The 25,061-nt window shown below is 36.2% G+C and overlaps 2 protein-coding genes across 6 annotated transcripts; both read right to left on the bottom strand.

Moving 5' to 3' along the window:
• Positions 1-185: 185 nt before the first annotated feature.
• Positions 186-8,819, bottom strand: dalrd3 (DALR anticodon binding domain containing 3). The gene is made up of 13 exons (XM_081349009.1): positions 8,495-8,819; positions 7,485-7,789; positions 7,089-7,399; positions 6,209-6,267; positions 6,004-6,105; positions 3,989-4,053; positions 3,810-3,868; positions 3,567-3,649; positions 3,368-3,494; positions 2,512-2,570; positions 2,199-2,315; positions 2,011-2,079; positions 186-1,434 (listed from the first exon to the last, which is right to left on the bottom strand). Exons 1-13 carry the CDS (start codon positions 8,693-8,695, stop codon positions 1,315-1,317), a joined length of 1,677 nt encoding a protein of 558 aa, XP_081205135.1. The 5' UTR covers positions 8,696-8,819; the 3' UTR covers positions 186-1,314.
• A 3,518-nt stretch (positions 8,820-12,337) lies between these two features.
• impdh2 (IMP (inosine 5'-monophosphate) dehydrogenase 2) lies at positions 12,338-23,981 on the bottom strand. 5 transcript variants are annotated; one of them, XM_081349005.1, is made up of 15 exons: positions 23,362-23,720; positions 22,172-22,220; positions 21,983-22,084; positions 21,368-21,442; positions 20,905-21,111; positions 20,739-20,826; positions 19,081-19,280; positions 18,887-18,977; positions 18,708-18,803; positions 17,133-17,204; positions 14,867-15,010; positions 13,990-14,134; positions 13,560-13,703; positions 13,176-13,259; positions 12,338-12,686 (listed from the first exon to the last, which is right to left on the bottom strand). In XM_081349005.1, the coding sequence occupies exons 1-15, from the start codon at positions 23,457-23,459 to the stop codon at positions 12,665-12,667; spliced, it is 1,617 nt and encodes a 538-aa protein (XP_081205131.1). In that variant the 5' UTR covers positions 23,460-23,720; the 3' UTR covers positions 12,338-12,664. The 5 variants fall into 5 exon arrangements, 4 of the variants coding, with proteins under 4 accessions (XP_081205131.1, XP_081205132.1, XP_081205133.1 ...); XR_014028941.1 differs by lacking the exon at positions 17,133-17,204 and having other exon boundaries at positions 13,176-13,392; positions 13,500-13,703; XM_081349006.1 differs by lacking the exon at positions 17,133-17,204 and having other exon boundaries at positions 23,362-23,981.
• Between the last annotated feature and the right edge of the window lie 1,080 nt (positions 23,982-25,061).

The raw sequence follows: 25,061 nt of genomic DNA, 5'->3' as shown, positions 1-25,061 counted from the left end.
AATCATTTTTACAAAAATGTAAAAATATATTAAAAATAAATGTAATGGGGAAAATATCTGTTAACAAGAAAAATATTTCTGGTATTGGTATAAGCATGTCTGAAATGGAAACACGTTACAATAAGGTCCTATACATTAATAATATTTCATGCAATTGTGTGAAATAACATTGAACAATACCTTTACTAATCTAGGATTATTTTAATTTCTACATACACCTAAAAAACAAACAAATTTGAATTAAATATATTAACATTAGTTGATGTATTATATGAACAAACATGAATAAATAAACAATCTAGATTAATAAATTATGTAAAAAACTATTGTTCATTTTTAGATCCCTAATTAAACCTCATTTTAAAGTCACACCATTAAAATAGTTTTGCACAGGTAAAAGACTTGTGTACAGGTATAGTCACACATTTGCACACTTGAAAAACAATCAGTTCAAAGGTTAAGGCAGACACTCTTTTAATTATTAAGTCTCTGTGGGTTTGTCTTTTTAAAATACATTGAGTGAGATCACCACTAGCAAAAACTTTGAAGTGTGAGAAAAACGTGTTTAGTACTCTCAGGGTTTGAATACTGTGACACATGGCACAGATCTGTGAAACAGTCTGTATGGCACACAAGGATTCTCAGTAGTACACCTGTACACTTACAGTGGCACAAACAGTGATGGACACTGGGGGGAAACTCTAAAATTAAGACTTTATATTTGGTACAGATAAGACTATATTTACAATCAAGGAAGTAGCATCCCAGATCATGACATTTCAAGAATACCAAATGATTGCGTGAAAGAGCCAACCCTGTTGACATGATTCCTAATCTGAAACAGAGGTGACGGATACCTTATTGTGTGTGCATCTATCAGACTGTGAGAACAACTGTGCTACACTGTCAATATGTGTTCAGAGTTGAACAAATAGAGCTGGGCTCTTACACTCATTAAATACTATTACATAGAATACATTGTCATGCAGGAGGGCAGAATCTATGAATATGGTACAGGAGAATTCACATTCACTGTGAATGAAAGCATCTTCCTTGTTGACATTTGTGTGGGCGATTTTTGCCAAAAAAATGGGTAAAATATTTTTTTTTGGATGAAAGGACGAAGAGTAACAGATTTTGGGGTCTATCCTGTCTTTTTGGAGGGCAGGAGGAATATTGGACTATTTGGACAAGGTGGTCAGGCAATTATGGGAATGAGGAAGGAGAAAGTGTAATAACCAAGTAAAATGGAAAGGTTCTGGCTGTTAAGGGACAGTTTGTGACTATTTGAGTATGATGTGTGCAGTGGAGATGCTATAGTTGGGGGATTGGGGGCAAGTTAAGGGAGTCCAGGGCGCTGTGGTAAAGTTCTCTTAATGCTCTCAGCAACAATAAACGACAAAACATCTGATTAAAAAGATGAGGCAGGGGCTCCTAAAGAGAGAGGGAGAAAGAGAAAGAGGAGCAGAAGAAAGTTAATGGCCCTGAACTTTATGTGAACTTGTTTAATTACATTAATCATTGTAAATGCTGATACACACACAAATATACAAAATACAGACCTATTCACACCAAGAACGAAAGCTATAAAGATAACTATATTAGCGTCTACATCAATGCACGATATCATTCTGTTTATTATAAGCATGCGGTGCAGTTTTGTCATTTGCTGCTTTAAAGCAGAATGGATTCTGATTGGCTGTTCTTTTTATCGTTCATTACCTGGAAAAAAAATCATCCTGAAAGTGATTTCAGTTACATAGAAACAATTTTCTGTGTCGTTATCATTATAGGAATAATAGGACTCTGCTATTCTTTTACATTTAGAATGTTTTTTACAATTATATCTTTATTGTTAGTTATTGTCCTTGGTGTGAACAGGACTTAAATCATCTAATCACCTGGGCCATAAAAAGAGTGTAATGGCATCTGAATTATCCTTATATAAATAGATACTGATTGAAATTAAACTGATTCACAAACAACCAAACAGACTCAATAATGTCTCACCCCAAGGACGTGAACTCTGTTGTAGTAAGAACTAAAATCTTTACTGAGAGACACCAAGAATCTGCACACCTGATGGACAAACAAAACAAGAGAATACGACATATGACTGGTTGAGATTAGACTAAATTATACTAATAAATTAAATAAATTTACATTACAAAACGATTTGAGCAATGAAACATAAGTACCTGTTCTGTTCTTAAATTAACTCTAGCTCCGCCCCCTTCATGCTCCAGGACCTGTCCTGATTGGTCCAGCAGCTCAGAGAATGGAATGAGGTAATTGAAGAGAAGAAGCCACTCCCCCTAATAATGAAATGGCAACATTACCATCATATCAACAATTTTCTATGCCACCAGATCATAGAAACACAAAAACTGAGCTTGTTTGAATACATTTGGTATATGTCTTTATACATAGCAACTTAAAAAAATTAAAAAGGATGCAAAAAATATGACCATGTTTGAGTGTGCTTGTACAGAATGTTAGTTATTGCTTTACCTCCTCTTTCAGGGCAGAAAAGTCCAGCTCAGTGCCTCCAGGGATTTCTGGATAAAGACCTGTACATATTTCAAAATAGACATGGATATTATTCACAAAGAGACACAATATTTTTCATTATATTACTACTTAACGTGCAATTAATCAAAAGGCCCAATGGAGAAAGATGGGAATGGATTTCTCTACTTCAGCCAAATCACACAATTGTACACTGCCCCAAACATGACAACCAATCAGAATTCGGTCACACTTTAGATTAGGGTACAATTCTCACTATCAACAAACTATTAACTACAACTTTTGCTTCAAGAAACACATTAATAGTTAGTAAGGAAGTTAAATTTAGGTATTGGGTAAGATGTAGAATATGGTCATGTAGAATAAGGCATTAATATGTGCTTTATAAGTACTAATAAACAGCCAATATAATAAGCCTAGTAATAAGCATGCTAATTAGAAACTAGTTAATAGGGAGAATTGGACCCTAAACTAAAATGTTACCTAGAATCCTGCACCTCTGTTACTTACCAGACTATATTATTGCTGTTATATTCTGAACATTTCATCTACATTTTGTCTATAGTTATAGACCACATGTATCATCTTTCACTGCTTTTCTCTTACCTTAGTTTTAGAACAGTAACTAGCAGTAAAAAAACAACATTTGCCTAATAAAGTTTGGACTTTAAACATGTATACAACAGCAGATTGTTAAGATTTGGGTGTAGTCATACTGCATACGCTTTAAAAAACAACCTCTCCAAGTTTACTATCTTGACATTATTACTTTGATCATAAATCACAAGTCAAAACACTACAGTGTGTGTGTGTGTGTGTGTGTGTGTGTGTGTGTTACCTTGCTCCACCCCTTTCTCGTAGCTGCTGAAGAGTGTATGAAGACGAGCGCAGTTATACATGACAAAGACCCCACCCCTAGGGCCCTTTGTGGACACACCACTGTCCCGCTGCACATCTAAGGTCACCTGAAAAAGAGATGTCAATCATCTCTGATGCAGGACAATACATTCCATGCATGCACATGCAAACATACTCACCGGACTTGTGTGTACTGTGGAAAGCAGTTCAAACCTCACGGTGGCCGAGGTCATGACTCTAATGATGTCATCCCATGTCTGACCTAAAATAGTTTAAGGAAGAAGTAAATCGATATCAAGCACACAGACGCGGTTTAAATCTGATGTTAACATGCATCACAATCGTTTCTGGGCGAACAATTTAGCTAATACACGCAGTTTAGTAGCTTTTTAAGATAAAAAGATAAGCACAGATAAACACACCTTCAACTTGGTCTCCATACTTCATTTCTGAGGCCTCTTTCATCTGAGCTTTTCTTAACCTACAGTAGTACACAAACAAACACTGTAATTATCAGACTTAAACAATAGTCTTTTAATATAGAATTACAAAAAGCTGTTGTAACAGTTAATAGAGTTGCTGTTCTAAAGTTTTTCCTTACTGAAGATACTGAGCTGCATTCATCTGAACACCGGGAGTTTTAACTGGACCACAAATCACTAATCTCTAATAGAGAGGGAGAGAGCAATCATTCATTACATAATTTTCCAACAGAGATGGTCTAAAATGTAGTCACATCCAACTGTGAATCGTTTGAGCTAATCAATTTGGAAGCATTACATTGACTTTTATGGGTTTTATTATTCTTTTAGCTTTGATATCATCAATATGCTAGTGTACACCTAAAAACTGACAAACAAGTATACACACTTCAAATGAATAGTCTTACTCTTCCAGGAAGGGGAGCGTAAATATTGATCAGACTTTTATCCAATCAAATGCTCCTTTATTAACATGATCCTCACCAGAATTGCTACCAATTAGGTAGAAGCAAATCATGGTTTTTAGCTGTGGTGTAACGAATACAGAGCCCTACACATGACATGTGGAGAAAAATATATATACCGTGGCCACAAACTAAGAATTCATTCCCATGAATTAAGTATTAATTCATTTAGTAACTAATTAATTCCCTCATTTTGATTAACTAAAACAAGGGAACAATAGCCATGATTTAGTAGAATAAAGGGGAACAAATTCTTCTAGGGCCACAATTTACTAATTCATTCCTTATTTGTGTGATTCGTTCCTTCATTTTAGTAAATCGTCAAACAGACGGAGCGTGTAGAATAGGAGCGCAATAATTCTGACTAAAATACACATTTTGGCAACATATTTTTTGGTTGGAAATTAAGTGCATGTATAAATTCTACAAGTAACACAAGTACAACAATTTAGTGTTTTAGTTTATTATAATTTTTTATTTAGTCATTTTAATTTCTGCTTTAAAAATAGTAGGCAATCAGCTGTTTTTTGGTTTAGACTGCAATGTTTATATTTTTAACCCTTTTTTCTTATAAATGTACAGCATAGTCTACATAGATACATTCACTATATTTGGTTTCATGTTACACAATGGGTGTTTCTCAATATGCGTTCTTCAGCGAACTTGTGTCCTTGTGTTCTCATTTTACGTCATCATAACCATCGAAGTTCAGACCCAATTCTCAAGAACGCAAGTACAGAGGACGCATGAAAGAACCCGGATGTGTTCTTGATACCGAGGATGCATCGAATGCAGACTTGAGCTAGTACTCTCCTGGTGTCCCAGAAGTCATTGCGGCCGGTTCTGAGTTCGTTCTTCCAAGGAAGCTTGGCAAGACCGGTCTCCACGAGAACATAAGTCCGTTCTCTGCGTTCTTGGAATTGAGAAACAGCCATTGTTTGGAGGACAGCATTGGGCATGATGTGGAATAACATTATTTAAAATAATGGATTAAAATTAACTTTTAATTAGGGCTGTCAAAAGATTAATGGTGATTAATCGCATCCAAAATAAAATTTGTGTTTAAATAATATATGTGTGTGTACTGTGTATAATTAAATTTGTATATATAAATACACACACATGCTTGTATATATTTAAGAAAAATGTGTAATTTATATATAAAAAAAATATATTTATATATAATATAAATTATATATAAATATATACAGTATATGTATGCAAATATTTCTTAAATATATACATGCATGTGTGTGTATTTATATATACAAAATAATTATACACAGTACACACACATATATTATGTAAACAAAAACTTTTATTTTGGATGCGATTAATCGCGATTAATCTTTTGACAGCCCTACTTTTAATGTATAATAATTCTAGATATTTCATTCGATTTATCGGAAAAATAATTGACAGATTAATCTGTTATCAAAATAACCATTAGTTGCAGCCCTAGTGGCCACTATATATATTTTTTCCCGCATGTCATGTGTGGGGCTCTGTACTAAAACCTATTGGGGGGGAAAATTAAACGAGTCTTTCGATATGTCCCACCCAATCTTCCAGTTACAGGACAGAATATACAGAAAACAATTGTTTAGCATGTAAAGCATGCTGATACAGCTGATGGGCAAATGTGTCTGTGTGGGCAGAGGGTGTGAAACCTGCACTGCCGCTACACCGGTTGCTCTCCACAGCATGGCTGTTTGCTGCTGACGAAACTCATCCTGACAGGAAGTGACATGCAGGGCTGTTGCCGTAGAGACCTGAAGTACAGAAATCCATTACATGTGTCCATCTAAAACATGGTAACTCACTATAATTTAAAGCAGACGGAGATGAGCCAGACAGAGGGTTCTTTTAACTCACAGGGAAATCTGCAGTAGCGCTGTCCAGCTGGGCCAGATGACACAAAGCTTCTCTCTGCACTGAAAAGAGAGAAATCACTGACTGAGGAAAACTGAGGCTATCCAACAGATCATTCACTTAAACACTAGGAATGACTCAGTTCATCTCATCTCGATGCCTCTGGTGCAACTAGTTTGAAAAGATAACTGAAAATTGTAAAATGTTAATAAGAAAAACAGAAAAATTTCACATTTTTTCTTTTTCACAACGCTAGTATGTGACAAATCAAATTTAAAAGCCAGTAACTATTCTTATGCAATTTCCATATTGATATTTTCATGTCATTTATTTTCATCAAATGTAGGGAATCAAATTATTACTAATAATCTGGTAATCATTTTTTTTATGTTATGGCAGATAAATGACTCGTACTCTATACCATTTCGTCAATTAAATTAAAAATAAAACACTATAAGCTAAAATCATCATATTTAAAATGCCAAACGTGAATTTAGGCATCACAACATATATATATATGTTTTAAAAATCAATACTTATTTTGAGATTTGCTAACCAATATTGACTAATGTTGATAAAATAAAAAAGCTTCAATATCACATGATAACCAACCAATATTGCTTAATGCTTGTAAAAGAAAATATCTCTTAGAAAAAAGCAATTGAAACTTGTATTGGCCGATGACAGTGCTAAAATAACAGTAAAAAAATAAAATAAAATACAATACAATTGAAATCTCAATATCAGATATCCTCATGCAACCCTAATAAAGACATTTACTGACAAAAACAGACACAGATCTTGTATCTAAGCCAAATCGTGAGAAATGTAACCCGTTATATCCTTAACAAACACACACACATGCTCAGGTACTACAGCTCACCTGTGCAAGTGCCAAGACTGGGATCATAACCCTGAAGATTCTCGTCCTGTACCACTTGTTTAAGGTTTATCCTAACTTCCTCTTTTATCCCTCTCTTCTCTCCCTCTATTTCCTCTCCCCTGCTTCTCCTCTTTCCCCTCTCCATTTCTCTGTCTCTGTAGGTCGAGTTCTCTAAAGCTTTTTTCATCTTCTCCTCCCTGTCCTCATTGGTCCAGCTGACAGGGACTGTCGGCCAATCAATGCCTAGTGTTTTCAGGAAGTTGACAATGTCACTCTCCTGTGGCAAGGCTGGACAAAAGGACACAGTGTACCTAAATGGAATAAAGAAAGAGGTGATTACTCTCCCCCTTTTGGTCTCAAAATGTATGCCAAGATAATGAAAGTCAAAGCACATACCCTTGTCTTCTGAGCTGTGCCCCGAGGTGGTCGGCAATGAGAACGGTTCGTAGCTGCCCCAGAGCAAGCGTATCGGGAGATGGCACGGCTTGTTTGGTGTGGAGGGCAGGGCAGTTGATGAGGACACAGCCCTGTCTCTGAGCAGCAGGTCTCAGATATGGCATTATTCCACATAAAACACGTCTGAATGCTGTGCAGCGATCCACACACACACGCAGCCCTTCTGCCGTCACCTCAGTGGCTCCTATCGGCAATACACCGCTGCCACGAAGAGAGCGAATACCACTGAGAACATCACAGGGAACCTGGACAATAAATCAAAACTTTTGTTGAAAATGGTTAGGTGATTCGTAAAATGCACAAATGAATGCAAAGATTATAACATCACCATGAAATCAAAATGGACAAATCTTTTCTTTTTTTTTTTACAGAATGGTTTATTATAAATTATTTATCTGCATACATTATTATTTTTAATAACTTTAATCTTGTAATCTTCAGTCAAAAACATTTATGTCCAGAAATTGTTTACATTTTGACCGGCTTAAACTCATTGAATTATTCACACTAACAGTTACATAAACCAAACAAGGTTTCTTGAGACCTAATGACCTAAAGAATCAGGAAGTCATTATAACTTTGCGGTTCTCCAAATGCGTGTTATTTTTTATTATTGGCATACCCTGACCCAGATGTCACGGGCAGAGAAGAGTTAATCAGTTCTGCCGCAGGGTTCAAATGTTTTGTCGATGCGACCAATGTCAACAGTCTAGCTGGCGCCCTGCGTGTCTGTGCAGAGCTCGGCCTTACATTCGGACAATCCTGTGTCAGTGACCCTCTCTGATGCATAACTACACGTCCAAGCAAAAGCTTGATACATCCAACACGGTGCCTCAAGCCATGCGTAAAATCCCCATGCGGAGAAGCGCATCTGTCACTGATGCAGGCCAGAAGAGCTCATAACGTAGAAAATAAATAAACGCACATATAAGCACATAATTCAGACTGACCTCTCCACCCGCGTACAACGTCGTCAGAACCGTGTTGGGTGACAAAAAGTCGCGATTTCTCAGGTTTTTGGCGCTGCTCTCCTTGAACCAGAGCTTCTCTCGCTCGCGGATGATTTCGGCTTCATTTTCAGCGTCTCCCCGCAACGCACCGCGCAGCGCTTTGACGGTGGACACGATGCTAAAAGGCACTGCTTCCTCCATGATTAAGCTCAATATGTTGACATTGTCATTAGTGCCTGAACTCGAGGATTGTTACTGAGACTGACTGTAGCAGCACTGCGGTGCTCTGCTCACATTGATCACCAATAAAAACAGATGTATGTATGGGGACCGGAACATTAAGAAATGTCACTGGTAAGAGGGGGACACATTTTCATGCAACACGAGTTCCTGGTTGCGACCTTTTGAAAGGCGCCATTTTAGGTGTGGCAAAATCAGATCTGTCAGTGACAGAAAAGAAAGTAAAACTGCACTTCTGATCAAATGCGTTTTGTTCATAAGTTGTAGTTTTATTTTCAATAATATAAACTACACCTTTAGATATTCCAGAGGTTACTTTCCTTCTTATCAATGATTTTTTAAAACATATTATAGGCTATGGCCTACTTCACCCAAAAATACAAATTATAATTTTTTTTTAAACCATGTGACTTAATTTATTGCACTATATTACAAGACATTTGATAGTTTTCGGTGAAGAAAAAAGCATTTATGTCGTTAATGTATTCACTACAAATCTTGCTTTATGCTGATATATGGTCATCATTTATTCATTTTATAGAAAACAGCAGCTTGGACATTGGACATTCTCTTTTCCTGAACTGAGTAAATGACAGTGAGTAAATGATAAGAGAATATTCTAGTTTTAGGGCGGTGAAATATTCCTTTAAGACTTTTTCTCTAACAATATAGGAAAGCTTTTACTCTATTTATGTTTCAATAGACTGCATCCGGAATATTGTTTCCAGTATAAACAGTTTTAGCATCAACACATTTTTAACAGTTGACTTCTGATGGAATACTCAAATATTTCCTTAATGTAACAGTGGTAAAACAATATTTGTAAAGGGTTTATCTTTAGAAAAATATATCAAAATGAGATCTGGTCACACTTCATACCAAGGCATATTTTAATGCTGGCTGTTTGGATGTTTATTTGAGTACTTCCGCTTTGTTTGAGGCAGGTAACAATTACCTGTATAAGAGCTGAACTTGGGCCAAATTACATATCACTTGTTGTTTTACAGTAAGATCTGGATTTGGTCCCAGATCAACTAAAACAGCAACACTGACTCAAATATTTTACTTTGTATCCTCTGGCCAGAGTACAATCTACAAACCAGATCAGTCAGCTTTTGAAAATGCAAACCTAAAGAATTATTCAGGCCTAAAAGTGAAAAAGTCCATCAAGTGATGTTTTGACAAAGGTTCTTAATTTATTGAAGAATTACAAAGACAAAATTGAAATGTCTGAAAAAGATTCTGTGATTTACTGAAGAGTGGTAAATTCTGAAGATTTTTGATAGAAAATTCTGAAGGAATTGATGTCAATCTTGGCTGACACGAAGTTCCCGGTGGCGAAACATATTGATGGCGATCCGGGAGAAAACGTGTCATTCAAGAGCAACATCAGTACTTTGTCATATACACACGGTTTGCACAGACACACATTTCTAAATAAACTACCTTTAAGCAAATATTAACTTAATTTTGAATATAGGCATAGATATATTCAAATACATTTCAAGAGTAATACAGAACTACAATATCATATCTGAATGAAGCCAAAACTCAATTTTCAACTTTAAGCTCCTGCAAGAAAGGAGGGCCACAGAATCCATAGCCAGCTGTCAATCAACCAAACAGCTGCATTATGGGTTCCGTTACCACCCAGACTGCTGTGGCCATTTTCAATGACAAACCAGGAATAAACACATCCAGCAATACTTGGTCATTCAACATTATTCCATATGGAAATTTCAACCTAATTACATTCATGTGTTCCTTTTTGTAAGTGAAAATGAAATAACATTGAAACAGCTTTTACCACAAACAAGTTTGATGTTTCCGCAAGAGAATTAAACTTGTTTATTTATCTTGTTTCATCTGTAGACTTGTATCTTGAAAAACCTGTTCCATATCAGAGAAAGAGTGGGCAGAGAGAGGGAGGGAGAGAGAAGGAGAAGGGGAGTTATGCAAGTTAAATGAAGACAAGATGAAAAGAGAGGATATAAAATGAACTAAATTAAGTCACATGAAGTCAAACATAAAGAGGAACTAGCTTGAAATATGAAGCTTCATTTGAGAAATAACAACCTTGATGGCACCTAATAAATATGTGAGTGAATTCTAGTTGAAGTGATCTCTTCTCTTACTGTCCTTCCTTCTTTTACGTGAAGATTTCCTTATATTTCCCAAACACAGTGAAATGAGTGAGGGGGAAAAAAAATTAGACAAATGAATAAGAGACAGTTTGTATCAATGCACATTTACATTCTTATTTTTCCATTTCAGTGGGATCAACTTAGCAAAAGAGAAGATAAGTTATCAAACGAAAGAAACAAGTGGAGGAAAGGTGAAGGGAAATGAAAGAACACAACTTGTCACTATAATGAATAGCAAGCGAGGAAGACACATTGAACATAAGATAAAAACAGACAGGTATGAAAGAGATGAGATGAATAGGCCTAATTCTATGTTACCTGTTTCTGTCATTCCTCCTCTTTCTTGTGCGCTCTCCCTCTCTCTCTCTCTGCTCCCTGGCTTGTGCGAGTTTGTCAAAGAGCGTTTGCGTATTTATGCCTCCTGACTTCCTCCTCAGAAATCTGAGGAACATTTTCACTTTCACTTCTTCACTAGGCTACCCACAACCTCCCCCCTCCAAACATCTATGTCTTTCCCTTCTCTTTTCTCTTCTTATAATTCCTGTCATCTCTCTTTTGATTTATATATTTTTCTCTGTTAATATTTAAACTTTATAAAAATATATTATGGCTGATTAACTAACTTCATTGTAGGTGTAATGTATGTATATGTATATATATATATATATATATATATATATATATATATATATATATATATATATAGACACACACACATATATATATATATAGACACACATATATATAGACTTCTAAATATAAATCTATATGAGAATTAGACGTGATTTTTTAAAAATGTTTTAGTTTTCTCAGAAAACAAGAAAGACAATACTGCTGCACACATTAATATACAACTGTCAGTCATTTTTTGCTGTGTATAAAAGCGTTAAGAGATCTGGGCCCAGCTGGGATGAGCTTGCTAACGGGCCAATATCATATTTCATTTATGAGGAGCCACCTGGGGCTCTCAACCCAACCTGTCCAGGTGCTGGTCCATTAGTGAGCATGTGTGAACGCCTGTTTGGAAAGTCCGGTAGTTTTGGAGGTGAAGGCTGGTTCCCTTGAGACACGCTTTCAAAATGAGGAATAGTGTACCAATGTCAATGTCTAGCAGCCACTTACCCACACACCCACAGATTCAGGATTTGAAAATCAATTTATTATGAAAAAAAAAAGAAAAAAAAAACATGCAAGTCAAAACTATGTTATAATTTACATGTCACAGGCAGATTTTTATGAAGGTATTCACATGCACACACCTAACTTGAAGTGTCAGTTCTCTTTTTAATAAACTTAACATAAATCCCATTAAAATAAAACACTTCCTGTTTCACACAGATTTAACTGCACTCGGTTTTCTTCTCAGGACTGAAAACGTTGACAGTTTTTTGCTTATAATGATGCATATGCAGGTATGTTTGTATTTTACGAAACAAAACAAGAGTCAAGACAAATATGGTAAAATGTGGCAAAAATGTATATTTTTAAACAAAACTTGTCAAATGATTACAATCATAAACAATATTTGACATGTAAGGCATCTGATACATACAGCAGACGGCATGTTCTTCCCACAACCACACGTTCACGCACACTGGCATATGCTCACAGACATTTACACACGGGTTCTCTCCTCACTAAGAATAAAGGCGGCTGGGAAGACGAGAAAGAGGAAGCTGAGGTTCTCGGTGTGTCCGGGTGCCTGAATGTGCAAAAGCATGTGTGGAAGTCCATTAATGGGGGTTTATGTGCATTTGGCTGTGCATGTACTGGCATCTGTAGTGTCTTAAAACAGGCGCTTCTCATAGCTGAAAGAACAAAACAAAAATGTCAATTTATTTTTTTATTTATTAAAAAAATAAAAATGTACACTGTATCGTTCAAAAGTTTGGTTTCAGAAAGATTTTTTTAATGTTTTTTTGAAAGCAGTCTCTTATCCTCACCAAAAATGCATGTAAAGACAATATTGTGAAATGTTACTGCAATTTAAAATAATTGTAATTTATTCCAGTGACGGCAAAGCAAAATTTTCAGCATAATTTCTTCAGTGTCCACATGATCCGTCAGAAATCATTCTAATATGCTGATTTGGTCCACAAGAAACAGTTATTATTTTTATTCGTGTTGAAAACTTTATATCTGCTTAATATTTGTGTATACCTTGATACACCTTCTTTCAAAATTCAAATTCGGAAATCATTTGTAACATTATAGATGTATTTTCTTTCACTTTTGAATAAAAACTTTGAACGGTAGTGTACAATATCTTCAGACTAAGAGTATGAATGTTCAACTACCTGTGTAGGCTGTGCACTCCACCCTCCATTTGAGCTGACATTGTCCTCTTTTCAAACCTCAGTTCACCAGAATACATCATTGCCCTGAGATAGATGTAGAAAGAAAGAGAGATAAGGCGCAAAAAGAGACAATGACAAATAATCTGTAATTTAACTCAAACATGCGAGTGTCTGTTTTAGCACTGCATTATTGTGTTAAAAGTGGCGTGTATAATATCTGTGCCACTAGTGCTATCAAACAAAATTGCAAAAATAAGAAATTATTGGAAACAATCACACTTTTTACAATTTTGTTTGGCATCACTAGTGGCACAGAAATGATACACTGCGCCTATAAGTGCATATAATTGCAGGTATGTGAGTAATTAGTGCGTTTGCATGTACCTCAGCTGTGTGAGGCTCTTAGCACCGATGTCTTGGCAGGAATGCTGTATGCCAACGAGGAGATATGGAACAAACTTATGGATGGAGCCTTTATCCTGAACTGCCCCTGAAACTCCCTGAGCTACTTTAATCTTATCACTCTCACTGAAAGAGAGAGAGAGAAAGAGAAGAGAGAGTGAATTTGGTATATTTACATACTATAGGGTTTTCTGTCTTCTACATAATTGTTTTACTTGGCTTTTATAAGCGTTAAATATTATGTTTTATCAAAACCTCAATATCAGGCTAATTATCATCACGCATTAGTCTGTATAAGCAATTAAACTGAAGTCAGCGTGAGGCGAAGCGGTTTAAAAAAACATGGGGTAAACTGTAATTAGTGGGTACACACAGTATTATGTTTGGGAGACAATATATTTATATGTGCTACCTGAAGTATCTGCTCTGTGAGCCCAGGTTCTTGTCCATGGCATCCAGTGAGCCCATCCCTCTGTACTTTTTCAGACGGATCCCATCCGAGAAGAAATATTCACCAGGAGCTTCAGAGGTGGCAGCAAGCAATGACCCCATCATTACTGAGAGAGAAACCAAAAGCATATATTAGGCTAATATTAGGCTAATTCTTAAGATATAATTATAATTTTATAAAAAAAAAAAACATTATCAATAATAATAATAATAATAATAATAATAATGGTGATGATGATTATAATTAGGTGGTGTTATCGTTGACAAACTATTTTTTTTTTTAATTGGTAATTAAAATAAAGATGAAATCAAATAAAACAGGTATTAGATGAAAATTATTTTAAATGAAAATTAGAAATCTTGCTTTAAAGGGATGGTTCGGAGTAATTTCAAACTAGGGTCCTTTGCACCATGACCTCGAGCACAAAGCCATTCGGCTGATATCTCTAAATAAGCTCTAACTTTAATAATGTTCGACAAAGGGAAAAAAAGCTTCTTGTTTGGCTTGAGGTCATGGTGCAAAGGACCCTAGGTTGAAATTACTCCGAAATTACTGAAATAAGTTAAAGTACTGAAATTACTAAAACATAAAATAAATCTAAATGTCTTATCTAAATAAAAATGACAAGCACTTAAACAAAACAACTAAAAGTTAAATTAAAATAAACTGAAAATAAATTAATAAATACTATGATAGTATATAAATAAAAGAAAAATACCACCATCATTATTTTTATTATAATAATTATACTAAACAACAAGCCACATTTTAAAGAATAAACAGTCTTATAATCTACTGCAGTGATTGCAAGTGAATCTATATGCAACCCACATCTCACCTGTAGATGCTCCTAATGCAAGTGCTTTAGCAATGTGACCGACTGTCTGAATCCCCCCATCAGCAATGACGGGCACGCCAAACCGGCGAGCATATTCTGATACCTTATACACGGCTGTTGCCTGTGGCCTCCCGCATGCCAGCACTGTGAGGACAACGAGAAACCGAGACCTGGTTATACTTGACCCTTATTTACAAATTACCATTACTATCAACTTACTTTACACTTGCATATTCTACAAATACTAAGTGTGCAGATTAGGACAATAATATGCATTAAAACTGCTGTTCTGTCACAGACATCCATATTCTCTCTCACACACGCACAGACAAACAGACAGACTGTCACAATTAGTGTATTCTTTACTCGTGCAGTCATGTGTCTTCAATCAGTGACAATCAACGTTACAAAGACAGTATCACATGTGAATTTACAATTAGGCCAAAGCAAAAATTAATGAAAAAAAGAAAAATTCACAGAGTTCAAAGACAAGGTTATCATTATATGTGGATTTATAAAAGTGGAATTTTAGATGTGAGATTTTCTATCAATTGTGAGATGATAGGAGAGGAGAAAAAGGGGTGCACATTAGCAAACCCTCAGCAAGTCTTGACAAACAAGAACGTCCGAGCCTGAATGGAAAGGACAAACCAAAGGGAAATGATTTGAGTTTTTCTCTTACAATCAACTAAATTTTTTGCTCCGCTACCATATCTGTATGTGTGATCTTACGCAGGAATCCAAAAAAAAAACCCGATAAAACAGCAGCGGTGAGCATGTTATATGCACACAAACCTGTCAAACCCACATAATTATCACTGTTGACAGAGAGAAGTCCAAAAATCTGAGACCACTAGTGCAAACACTACTAATTTAAACATTATATTAATTAATTAGCATAACAATTAGTGAAAAGTTGCATGCGAGATGCATGGAGACCCATGCTCTCCTCCTCCCATCCTATTCAACATAACTGATGCCCGGTTGCCAAGGGAGTTTTTGGCAATTTTGCGGTTTAATTTTAAACACAGTATGAGAGGAGACAAGACATGAAGGGAGGAGCACAGAGAAATGAGTCATCCATTTACCCATAACACCCTTTCTATAGTCACACCATCTACACTGCATACTGTAAAATGAAAAATGAAAAAAAAAGTGTGACTAAAATTAGCAAAAACTATACTGAACTATAAAACAAAGACCTTTACTGCAGTGATACTTATGACTGCAAAACACTCAGCTTTGTTAACAAGTGCACTTTATACGCTCCAGTGCTCTTTCAGAAGCTCTAAAAAAGGTATTTGGACACTTTAGCCATACTTCCAGCATTTTATTATACAGACAAAACATTGAAGCAAGTGACATAGAAACAAACACTGCTATGGCCTTTCTCAGAACTAATTTTACTTTTTGTGCTCAATTGATAATGGCTTTTAATCAGCGGGTCCAAAAGGGATTTTTTAGCAGATGTATAAAGTCAGTTCCCATCACATTAACTATGAAGATGATACATTGATGTTTGAAAAAAATGACCAAATGTTCATTATTGTCATTTTTAACAGCCCATTTGGTACTGTTTGTAAAAAGTTTTTTTTTTTTTTCTTTTTTTTTTTTTATAAACCACTACAATAGTTCAATATTGTATTATACGATGACACTCATACATGTTTGAGTTTGACTTGCAAGTCCAATTATGTTTCCGGGCCACTGCACAAGCTAGTTCAAGTATGTTAGTGAGGGATTCTGGGTAACAGACTTAGATCAGAGGAAGTGTCAAACATCATTACTGACAAGTTAAGGCTGATTTCTACTTCTGCGTCGGACCTACGCCGGAACCTCTACGTTGTAGGCTATGCGTTGGTGTTCATTTATACTTCTGCGTCATTGTGTGCGTTGACGCGCAATTACACATCGAGGGAGCATGTGAAACCCAAGGGAGGGGTTCTAGCAGACCAATCACAGCTCTTGCGGTTCGCGTAGAATTAACGCATTGTTACATTTTTGGAGAGGTGCACTTCAAGGGTAAGCCGAAGGGTACGCGTGCTACACACAGCCTACAACGTAGCTACGGTGTTAGTTTGACGCAGAAGTATAAATTGGGCTTTAGTCAGACAATGACAAGCATCCAAAACCCCAAAAACCAGCAACTACTTCTAATGATGCAGAGGATTTAACCAATCAATGCAGCAGGCTGTGGGAGAGGGCAGGCAGAGTGAGATAGTGAGCCAATGGGATCTCTGTATGGGGATCAGGGGGAGGGACTTACTGGAGTATCCCGTAACAGTAGTTGGGGTTTTGGGGCTGTGGAGCTTTAAACCAGGAGGAATACTGAGAGGAGCTAGAGAGACATAATTATAGAAAGGGAGATAGAGACTGAGAAAGAGAGCACACTGTAGCTCTGTTTTAAAACCTAGTGAGCTGCCTCACTGCCTACATAGGCAGCTTCCTTCTAAGGAAGCATTCTTACTAATTGTTATGGAACCTCGTAAGGGATTGATTTGGAATGCATTACAAAGGCTGCAACTCTGCATGCCACACAGCTAGCGCTTCACAGGAGACTCGACTAGCAATTGATTTCAAAAGAGTTTTATATTAGCATGTTGCTAATATAACAGCACGATACAATCAAATATATTTAAAAAAGAATGTATAAAAATGTTATACTCAAAAATGTTTGGTAAGATAATACATTTGAATTACCCTGAAACAGTTTTACAGTATTAAGCAATAATGAATAAAATAAGTTTATTTATAATTAACTTGTCTCTTGCTTTGTCAGCCATCTTAGATTTGTTCGCAATGCATTATGGAGATGCAATATCCACAAAATACACTACTGTTCAAAAGTTTGGGGTTGGTAAGATTTATTTTATATTTCTGAATTAAGTCACCTAAGCTCACCAAGACTACATTGTAATTTATTCCTGTGATGGCAAAGCTGAATTTTCAGCATCTTTACTCCAGTCTTCAGTGTCACATGATCCTTCAGAAATCATTCTAATATGCTGATTTGCTGCTCAAGAAACATTTCTTATTTTTTATTCATATTGAAAACAATTGTGCTTCTTAATATTATTTGTGGAAACCATGGCACTCTTTTCAAGGATTCTTTGATAAACAGAAAGTTCAAAAGAACAGCCTTTATTTAAAATATACAACTTTTGTAAAAAGATAATGCACCATTGCTGAATAAAAGTATTTATTTATTTAAAATAAATAAATAAAAATAACAATAATCTTACTGACCCCAGACTTTTAAACAGTAGTGTACCTCAGAAGGCAGCATAATTATACACCCTACCTTCTGGAACAGTCTTTGCTAAGTTTTGGAACAGAGCTGATAAAAAAGGGGACTGATGCAAGTAACAGACAAACGTCAGAACAAAAAAAGCTAAATTATGCCATGGACACAGTGGAAAAACTGAGAAAAGCAAAGAAGAGCCTTCACTACCTCCATCATTCAAAGCGACAGAGAATATTCAAACAGTAAATGGACAGATGGACGCTTATATAGACATACTCTCTTAGAAAAAAAAAAAAACAGGATATGCAGTAAAAAAATTTTTTACTTTTCTCCACAGATTCTAAAACCCCAGAAAAAAAGTTGGGAAAAGACAGGAAATGGGGGCAGTGCAGATCGTCTGCCAATAAATCTGCACAATTACCTCACAGACCAAGCCAACTGCAGGGATATTTGGGAACTGGACTACTCTAACTATGTTAAAAGAGGACCAGAGGAGGCACTGGACATTAGGTGCTCCCTCTGGAGAAACTGGATATGGAAACACAGCCTGTGATTGGCTGAGGGGCAGGCAGCCAGGTGTGCGAATGGTGGACTGACCTTCTTGTGTGATGCAGATGGAGCCGCTGCCCATTCCCACTCTCAGAGCATCCGCTCCAGCGTCAATCAAATTCTTCGCCTGAGCCGCAGTCACCACTACAACAGAGAGACAACTCAGTATGTATGTTAACTGTGCGTTTGTAGATGTTATGTTCAAAAAGTGTGTGTTTAAAACTAACCATTGCCACCAATGACTTGTAGGCTGGGATATTTCTCTTTTATATACTTAATCATATTAATCTGAAAGATGGAATTTCCTTGGGAAGAGTCCTAAATCAAGGAGAAAGGAAAAAAAATTAACCAGATAGGACAAAAATAAACTCTCTTTATCCATTGATACACAGAGAAGCATTATGCCCAAAACAGGCCTCACCAGGACGACCACATCTACGCCAGCCTGCACTAGCAGGTCGAGTCTGTATTTGTCATCATTGTGTGTTCCGATAGCAGCGCCACAAAGCAGCTGTTTACGGGAATCCTTTGAGGCCAGCGGGAAATCTCTGTTCTTCTTCAGATCTGTCCGAGCGATGATGGCCACCAAACAGCCCTCCTCATTTACTATAGGAAGCTTGCCTATAGAAAACAAACACTGAGTGTAAGAATTTCACATCGGAAAATTTTCTTGCAGCGTTCCGACTTCATTTGAAAAATTGCAGTTGAGTATTTTTATGGCTAAAATCATTTTAAAAATGGGTAAATAAACAAATTAATTAACCTTTAAAAGTAGATTATAGATAGATAAACAAAACAAATTACACGGCTAAAATTGTATTACTTTTAAAAGATATTATAAATGCACTTGAGAATAAAAATACTAGAAGTTTTCCTATAGACACTTTACTAAATGCGTTCTTTTTCTGATTTAAAATGCATTAAATTCATTAAATTGACAGTAAAGGCATTGATAATGTTACAAAAGATGTTTCTTTTAAATAAATGTTGTTTTTGGACTTTCTTCCACCAAAAATCATAGTTTACACAAACATTTTAATCAGCACAACTATTTTCAATAAGTAATAAAAAATAGTAATAAAAATGTTTCTTGAGCACCAAATCGGCATATTAAAATAAATCTTGAAGGATCATGTGATGTGACACTGAAGACTGATGTAATGATGCTGAAAATTCAGCTTTGCCATCACAGGAATAAATTAAATTTTAAAAAGTAAATATTAAACAAATATTAAATATTAAACAAATATTAAATATTAAACAAATATTAAAGTTATTTTAAATTGTAATATTACCAATTTTTACATTTTTTTTATTTATTAAATAAACGCAGACATTTAAATGCAGGTTAATTGACTTATTAAAAAATTTAAAAAAAGAAAATCTTACCAATCCTAACCTTTTGAACAGTAGTATATGTTGCATGCAGCAAAAAAAAAATAAAAAAATAAAAAAATTCAAAGTGATTGTCTTGCAGTTATTTTGTGGCACGCCACTGCTAAGATAGATAGATAGATTTATTTATTTAATGACATGTCAGCACCTAAGGCTATTTTCATGGCAAAAATGTAATTACAAAAATACAAATATCATATACAATAAAACCAAGCAAACAAACAAAAAGTCATATTATAATATATATATTTTTTTAATTAACATATGATAAAAAAATCTAAAACCTTTTCAGGCATAATCTCACTAAATAAGTCCTTAAGTAAAATAACTTCATAAAAGAGCAGCATTTAACTTGTATTAAACCCAGGACAGTCCAATAAAATATGTTTAACAGAGAGGGGAATCTTACAAAACATGCATAGAGTTGGGTCTTCAAAAACGCATGAGTCAAACTTGTATGACCTATACGACATCTTGTGAATACCACTTGATCAGATCTAGTTTTAAGAGTCCACTGCCAAGACGTGGTGCATGAAACACTGCTATATAGGTTAATGAATAGTTAAAATCCATGTGAATGTTTTATTTGGTTCAAGGATTACTCCAAAACGGTCCTCAGCAATAAGAGGGTGAGGAAAGAAAAAAGGGTAAGGCGCTCTCATAAACGCTTAAAGCCTACCCCACCTTTCTTGCTCCTCTGGAGGATTTCATTGGCCTCTTTCAGTGTCACTCCTGCTGGAGCTACAACCAGATCCTCCCTCTTAGTCATCACCTAAGTGACAGAAAGATAAGGTGAGTTGAGTTCAGTAAAACTGCTTAGCCCTCGCCCTCTGTGTTAAGTCCCACCCACCTCACTGAGGGGCAGGTCATGCTCCGACTCTTTGAGGAAGTCGATATCTCGTGATGAAATGATGCCGACCAGACATCCGCCCATCTGTCCATTGTCGGTGATTGGAATCCCACAGAATCCGTGCCGAGCCTTAGCCTGAAAGACGTCTCTTACCCGCTCATTAGGACTCATCACCACTGGATCTGTAATGAAACCCTGTTCGTACCTCTAGCGGGGGCAATTTTCCAAGTGGAGGGAAAGGGAGGGAGAAAAGTCAAGTGGAGGAGTAAAAAAGGATGTTCTATTAGGCATTTCTACTTAGGTACATATCACATAAAACAGAATGAGGTGTGGATTTCTTATTCAGAAGGACAAGGCAACTGTGGGGTAGGGGTCAGAAGAAACACATATATTACGAATGAGTAGAGAAGAGAAAAATGGTACACAAACATAAAAAGACAAAGACAGAGATGTAAAGACTCACCTTGACCTTGCGGACTTCGTTAGCCTGGAACTCTGGAGTGCAGTTATGATGAATGAAGCCAATCCCACCAGTCAGCTGTGACAACACATTACATTAGGCCTTAGAACATAATCCTACATGCATAAAAGATCAATCTTTGTAAATTTAAGTTAAGACTTTTTTGATGAATTCCCTACTGAGGGATGAGATGTACCAAAGGGTCTTATTTTTACTTATTTAAAAAAAAAAGCCATTAATTTATTCATGCCCAGAAAAAAAAACATAAATTTGCTATTTCTAATCAGTGGCATGTGGTTTTGGGGGAAACTGGACATAAGTCTTTTTTTATCATTTGGCTCCCCTTTCCTTGACTGTAAAATGTTTATAGCTGGTAAAGTGATTTTTTAATAATCTTTTAGGACTAAATTTGGTCTAAAAGCTAACAGACATAGATTTACAAGGCACAAAACTCATGGGCCTTTAATTGATTTTATGGATATCAAAACATGAGGCCGCATTCTTGCAAATGAACTGTTCAGGTTATTTTGTAACGGTATGTACACACATTAGTGCTTATTCAAATGTCTATGCAGTAAGACCACTTTATGTGATGAATTCTGTCAATCATCCTCTTACCGCCATAGCAATGGCCATGTCAGACTCTGTGACAGTGTCCATAGGCGACGAGACCAGTGGGGTTTTCATTGTGATCTGTTTGGTCAGCGCTGATGTCAGATCCTACAAGGAGAGCCAAACAAAATTAAACCACATCATCCATCCAGAAGAGAAAAAAAAATATTATATAGAGGAGATTGTTTAACTTACCACCTGGTCAGCTGTGAAGTCAATGTACCCTGGCAGAATCAGGAAATCACTAAAAAGTGAAAATGTGGGTGATGGTGAATCATTAATTTAAAGCTTTGTGATTTTTAACACATAATGCATCACTATTAATTGACAGATATAATAGAAAAAAAGTATCATGAGAATTAACACTGCATATATAGACAATCAGAAAACTTTTTGCAGGGTTGTTTGGAAAAACTATTTGGAAACAGTGCATTTATTATTCAAGAAACATTAACATTATATATTTGCTAGTTTATTCTTGCAATTCGGCAGAAAACGCTGTTTGGAGTTTAATAATGATTCAGGGAGTTATTGTTGCCAAAAGTCAACTCTTTCAGCGCTCTTATCTCGTATACGCTGATACATTCACACGTTGATTATGTTCCAAAGAGTCTTTTTATCCATGTCACACACACCATGCTGTTTACTAGTGTATCAAGTGACGCCCAGTTTAATGATAAAACGGAGTTACGTCAATGCTGCAATCTTCTGTCGTAAACGTAAACACAGTTCCTTGGCGTACAATTCCTATGTTAGATGGTAAACAGAAATGCGTTTCTGAAGACAAAAAAACAGCTTTAACTCGGAGAGGTTAAACGCTTTACATGGCACCAGAGAATTTGTAGAGAAAACAACCACAACATACTTCACAAAGTTCAACCTATTTATAGCACATTTGGGAAGACCTAACATAGACAGCAATTGGTTTTGGTAACGTTACAGGACAAGCTGCTTGGGTTGTCAGTGGTTTAAGAATAGACTCTGCATGTTTGAACTTGGCATTATGGAATGACAGCAGAGGATCTCGATCAGTGCTGAATCACCCACAGTTCATCAGTACTTCCGAGTTCCGACATGTGAATCCACATGGCACCGCACTGACATGTGCCTTCACGGTTATGTTTATGCAGTACTGACCTACGTGAAGTGGAATTGCATAATAGATGAATGACAGTGTGCTGTCACAATATAAAATGCTGGATACTAAACTAGATAAACACGGACCGACAACGACACCTACAGCAGCTGATTTTAGCTGTTTTAAACGAAGCTGCATACTGAGAGAGCACATCTGCAGTGCTGACTGGCAAGCCTGTTTAATGTTTAATAGCAAGCATATGGAGAATGCACAAGTGGGTATGAGGCACAACTCGAGGGGTATTTACTTGTAGGTAAGTCCGTCTCCGCAGTTGAAGAGCTGCTGTCCAGTTAGACCATCGTCAGGCACGTAGCCCGTCTGTCCGCTGATTAAATAGTCCGCCATAGTGCATAAAAAGCGCCAAAGTCCAAATTCTCACAAGAGTTTTTCAAGACAGTAAGTTCTGTTCTTCTCTTTGCTTCAGTCCGACACGGTCTTCAAAGCCCTTAATGACATTAAATATCGCGAAAAGCACAGTTTTTTAATGAAGTGACCGGTCTGAATAAAAAAGACCCAAGTGTCCTCTTATTTTGGGGACTGAAGCTGCCCCGTAGTGCCCACGAGCATCACACGTGTGTGTGTGTGGAGAACGTCCTCGTCTTCCGCAGACATAAATAAGGTGTCTTTGAACGTCACTTCCGGGCTGTAGCAGGGCGGTGTTTATTCACTAAAACGCGCTTAATTTTCCTGTTTATTCGAGGGTCGGAGGGTGGGCTCTCGTTATGTCGCGCGCATGTGTGCACAGAAGATTTAATTTTATCTCGCGCACTCTGCTCTTCTGCTGACTTTATTTGGCATGAGTGAACCGACCTGAATATGCAGGCTCGGGAGCGCGCGAGGACACCTAATGCCCCTCGATTCTAGAGCACGCAAACACCATTTAAAGGTTATTTTTACTGTGAAATAATTTTTTCAACATTTACTTATATTTAACTCATTAGAACATTTAAGTAATTAACAGTCAATCTTCACTGGTTGTTAGTAAAATTAAACATTTTGTATACATTTCTGACCATGTCCTTTTATTCTCCTTGTATTTTAATATGAATATTTTTGTATTGTAATTTTTTTTTTCTCTAACAGAAATTTTGACTTTGCATTTGTTCCTTGTTGTGTATGTTTGGGTTTTGATGAAAAAAATGATGAAGTAATGTGCTCAGAGATTAGCTAAATCATGAAGTGGTTCATAAAACACTATTGTTCTATACACTTCTGTAAAAAACAAATGTTGTATTTCATGGTCATGGTTTGCCTATAGTAATAATTATCTTGTAAGAACAGTGCAATTATTCAGTTTGTGCCAATGTGCCACCTCCAATCCTGTCTAAAAAATATAGCATAAAATAAATAAAAGATGTACTCAAATATGGCAGCTCTGACATTCTGGTGTCAGAGGCAACTCTAGTTGGAAAAAGTCTGTGGTTACATGCATACGCCATTTCAAATGCACATACTACATTTACTCAATACACTACTATTACTATACTGATACTAAGCTTCATCACTCTGTCTCCTCTCCACCAGTAAGCTGGCGTGTGGAGGGCGTTCTGGTGCACCGTGGCATCATCCAGGATGATGATGCTCATTGGTGGTGGTTGAGGAGATTCCCCACTTCCATATGTAAAGCACTTTGAGTACTTCCATATGTAAAGCACTCTGAGTACCCAGAAAAGCGCTGTATAAATGTAACAAATTATTATTACCGTTGAAAAGTCTGGGATTAATGATTAAAAAAACCAAAACTTTAATTTAGCAAGGATTCATTAAATTAATCACAAATGCCAGTAAAGACATTTGATGTTATAAAAGATTTCTATTTCAAATAAATGTTTATATAAAAAAATCCTGAAAAAGATTTATTATATAATCAGTTTCCACAACACATTTAGCAGCACAACCATTTAAATTGTGGTATAATTTATTAAATTAATATTATTAATAACAAAA

Source organism: Scardinius erythrophthalmus (assembly GCF_964197995.2).
Source record: "Scardinius erythrophthalmus genome assembly, chromosome: 20".
Taxonomy (NCBI): Eukaryota; Metazoa; Chordata; class Actinopteri; order Cypriniformes; family Leuciscidae; genus Scardinius; species Scardinius erythrophthalmus.
This window is presented reverse-complemented; position numbering and strand designations above follow the sequence as displayed.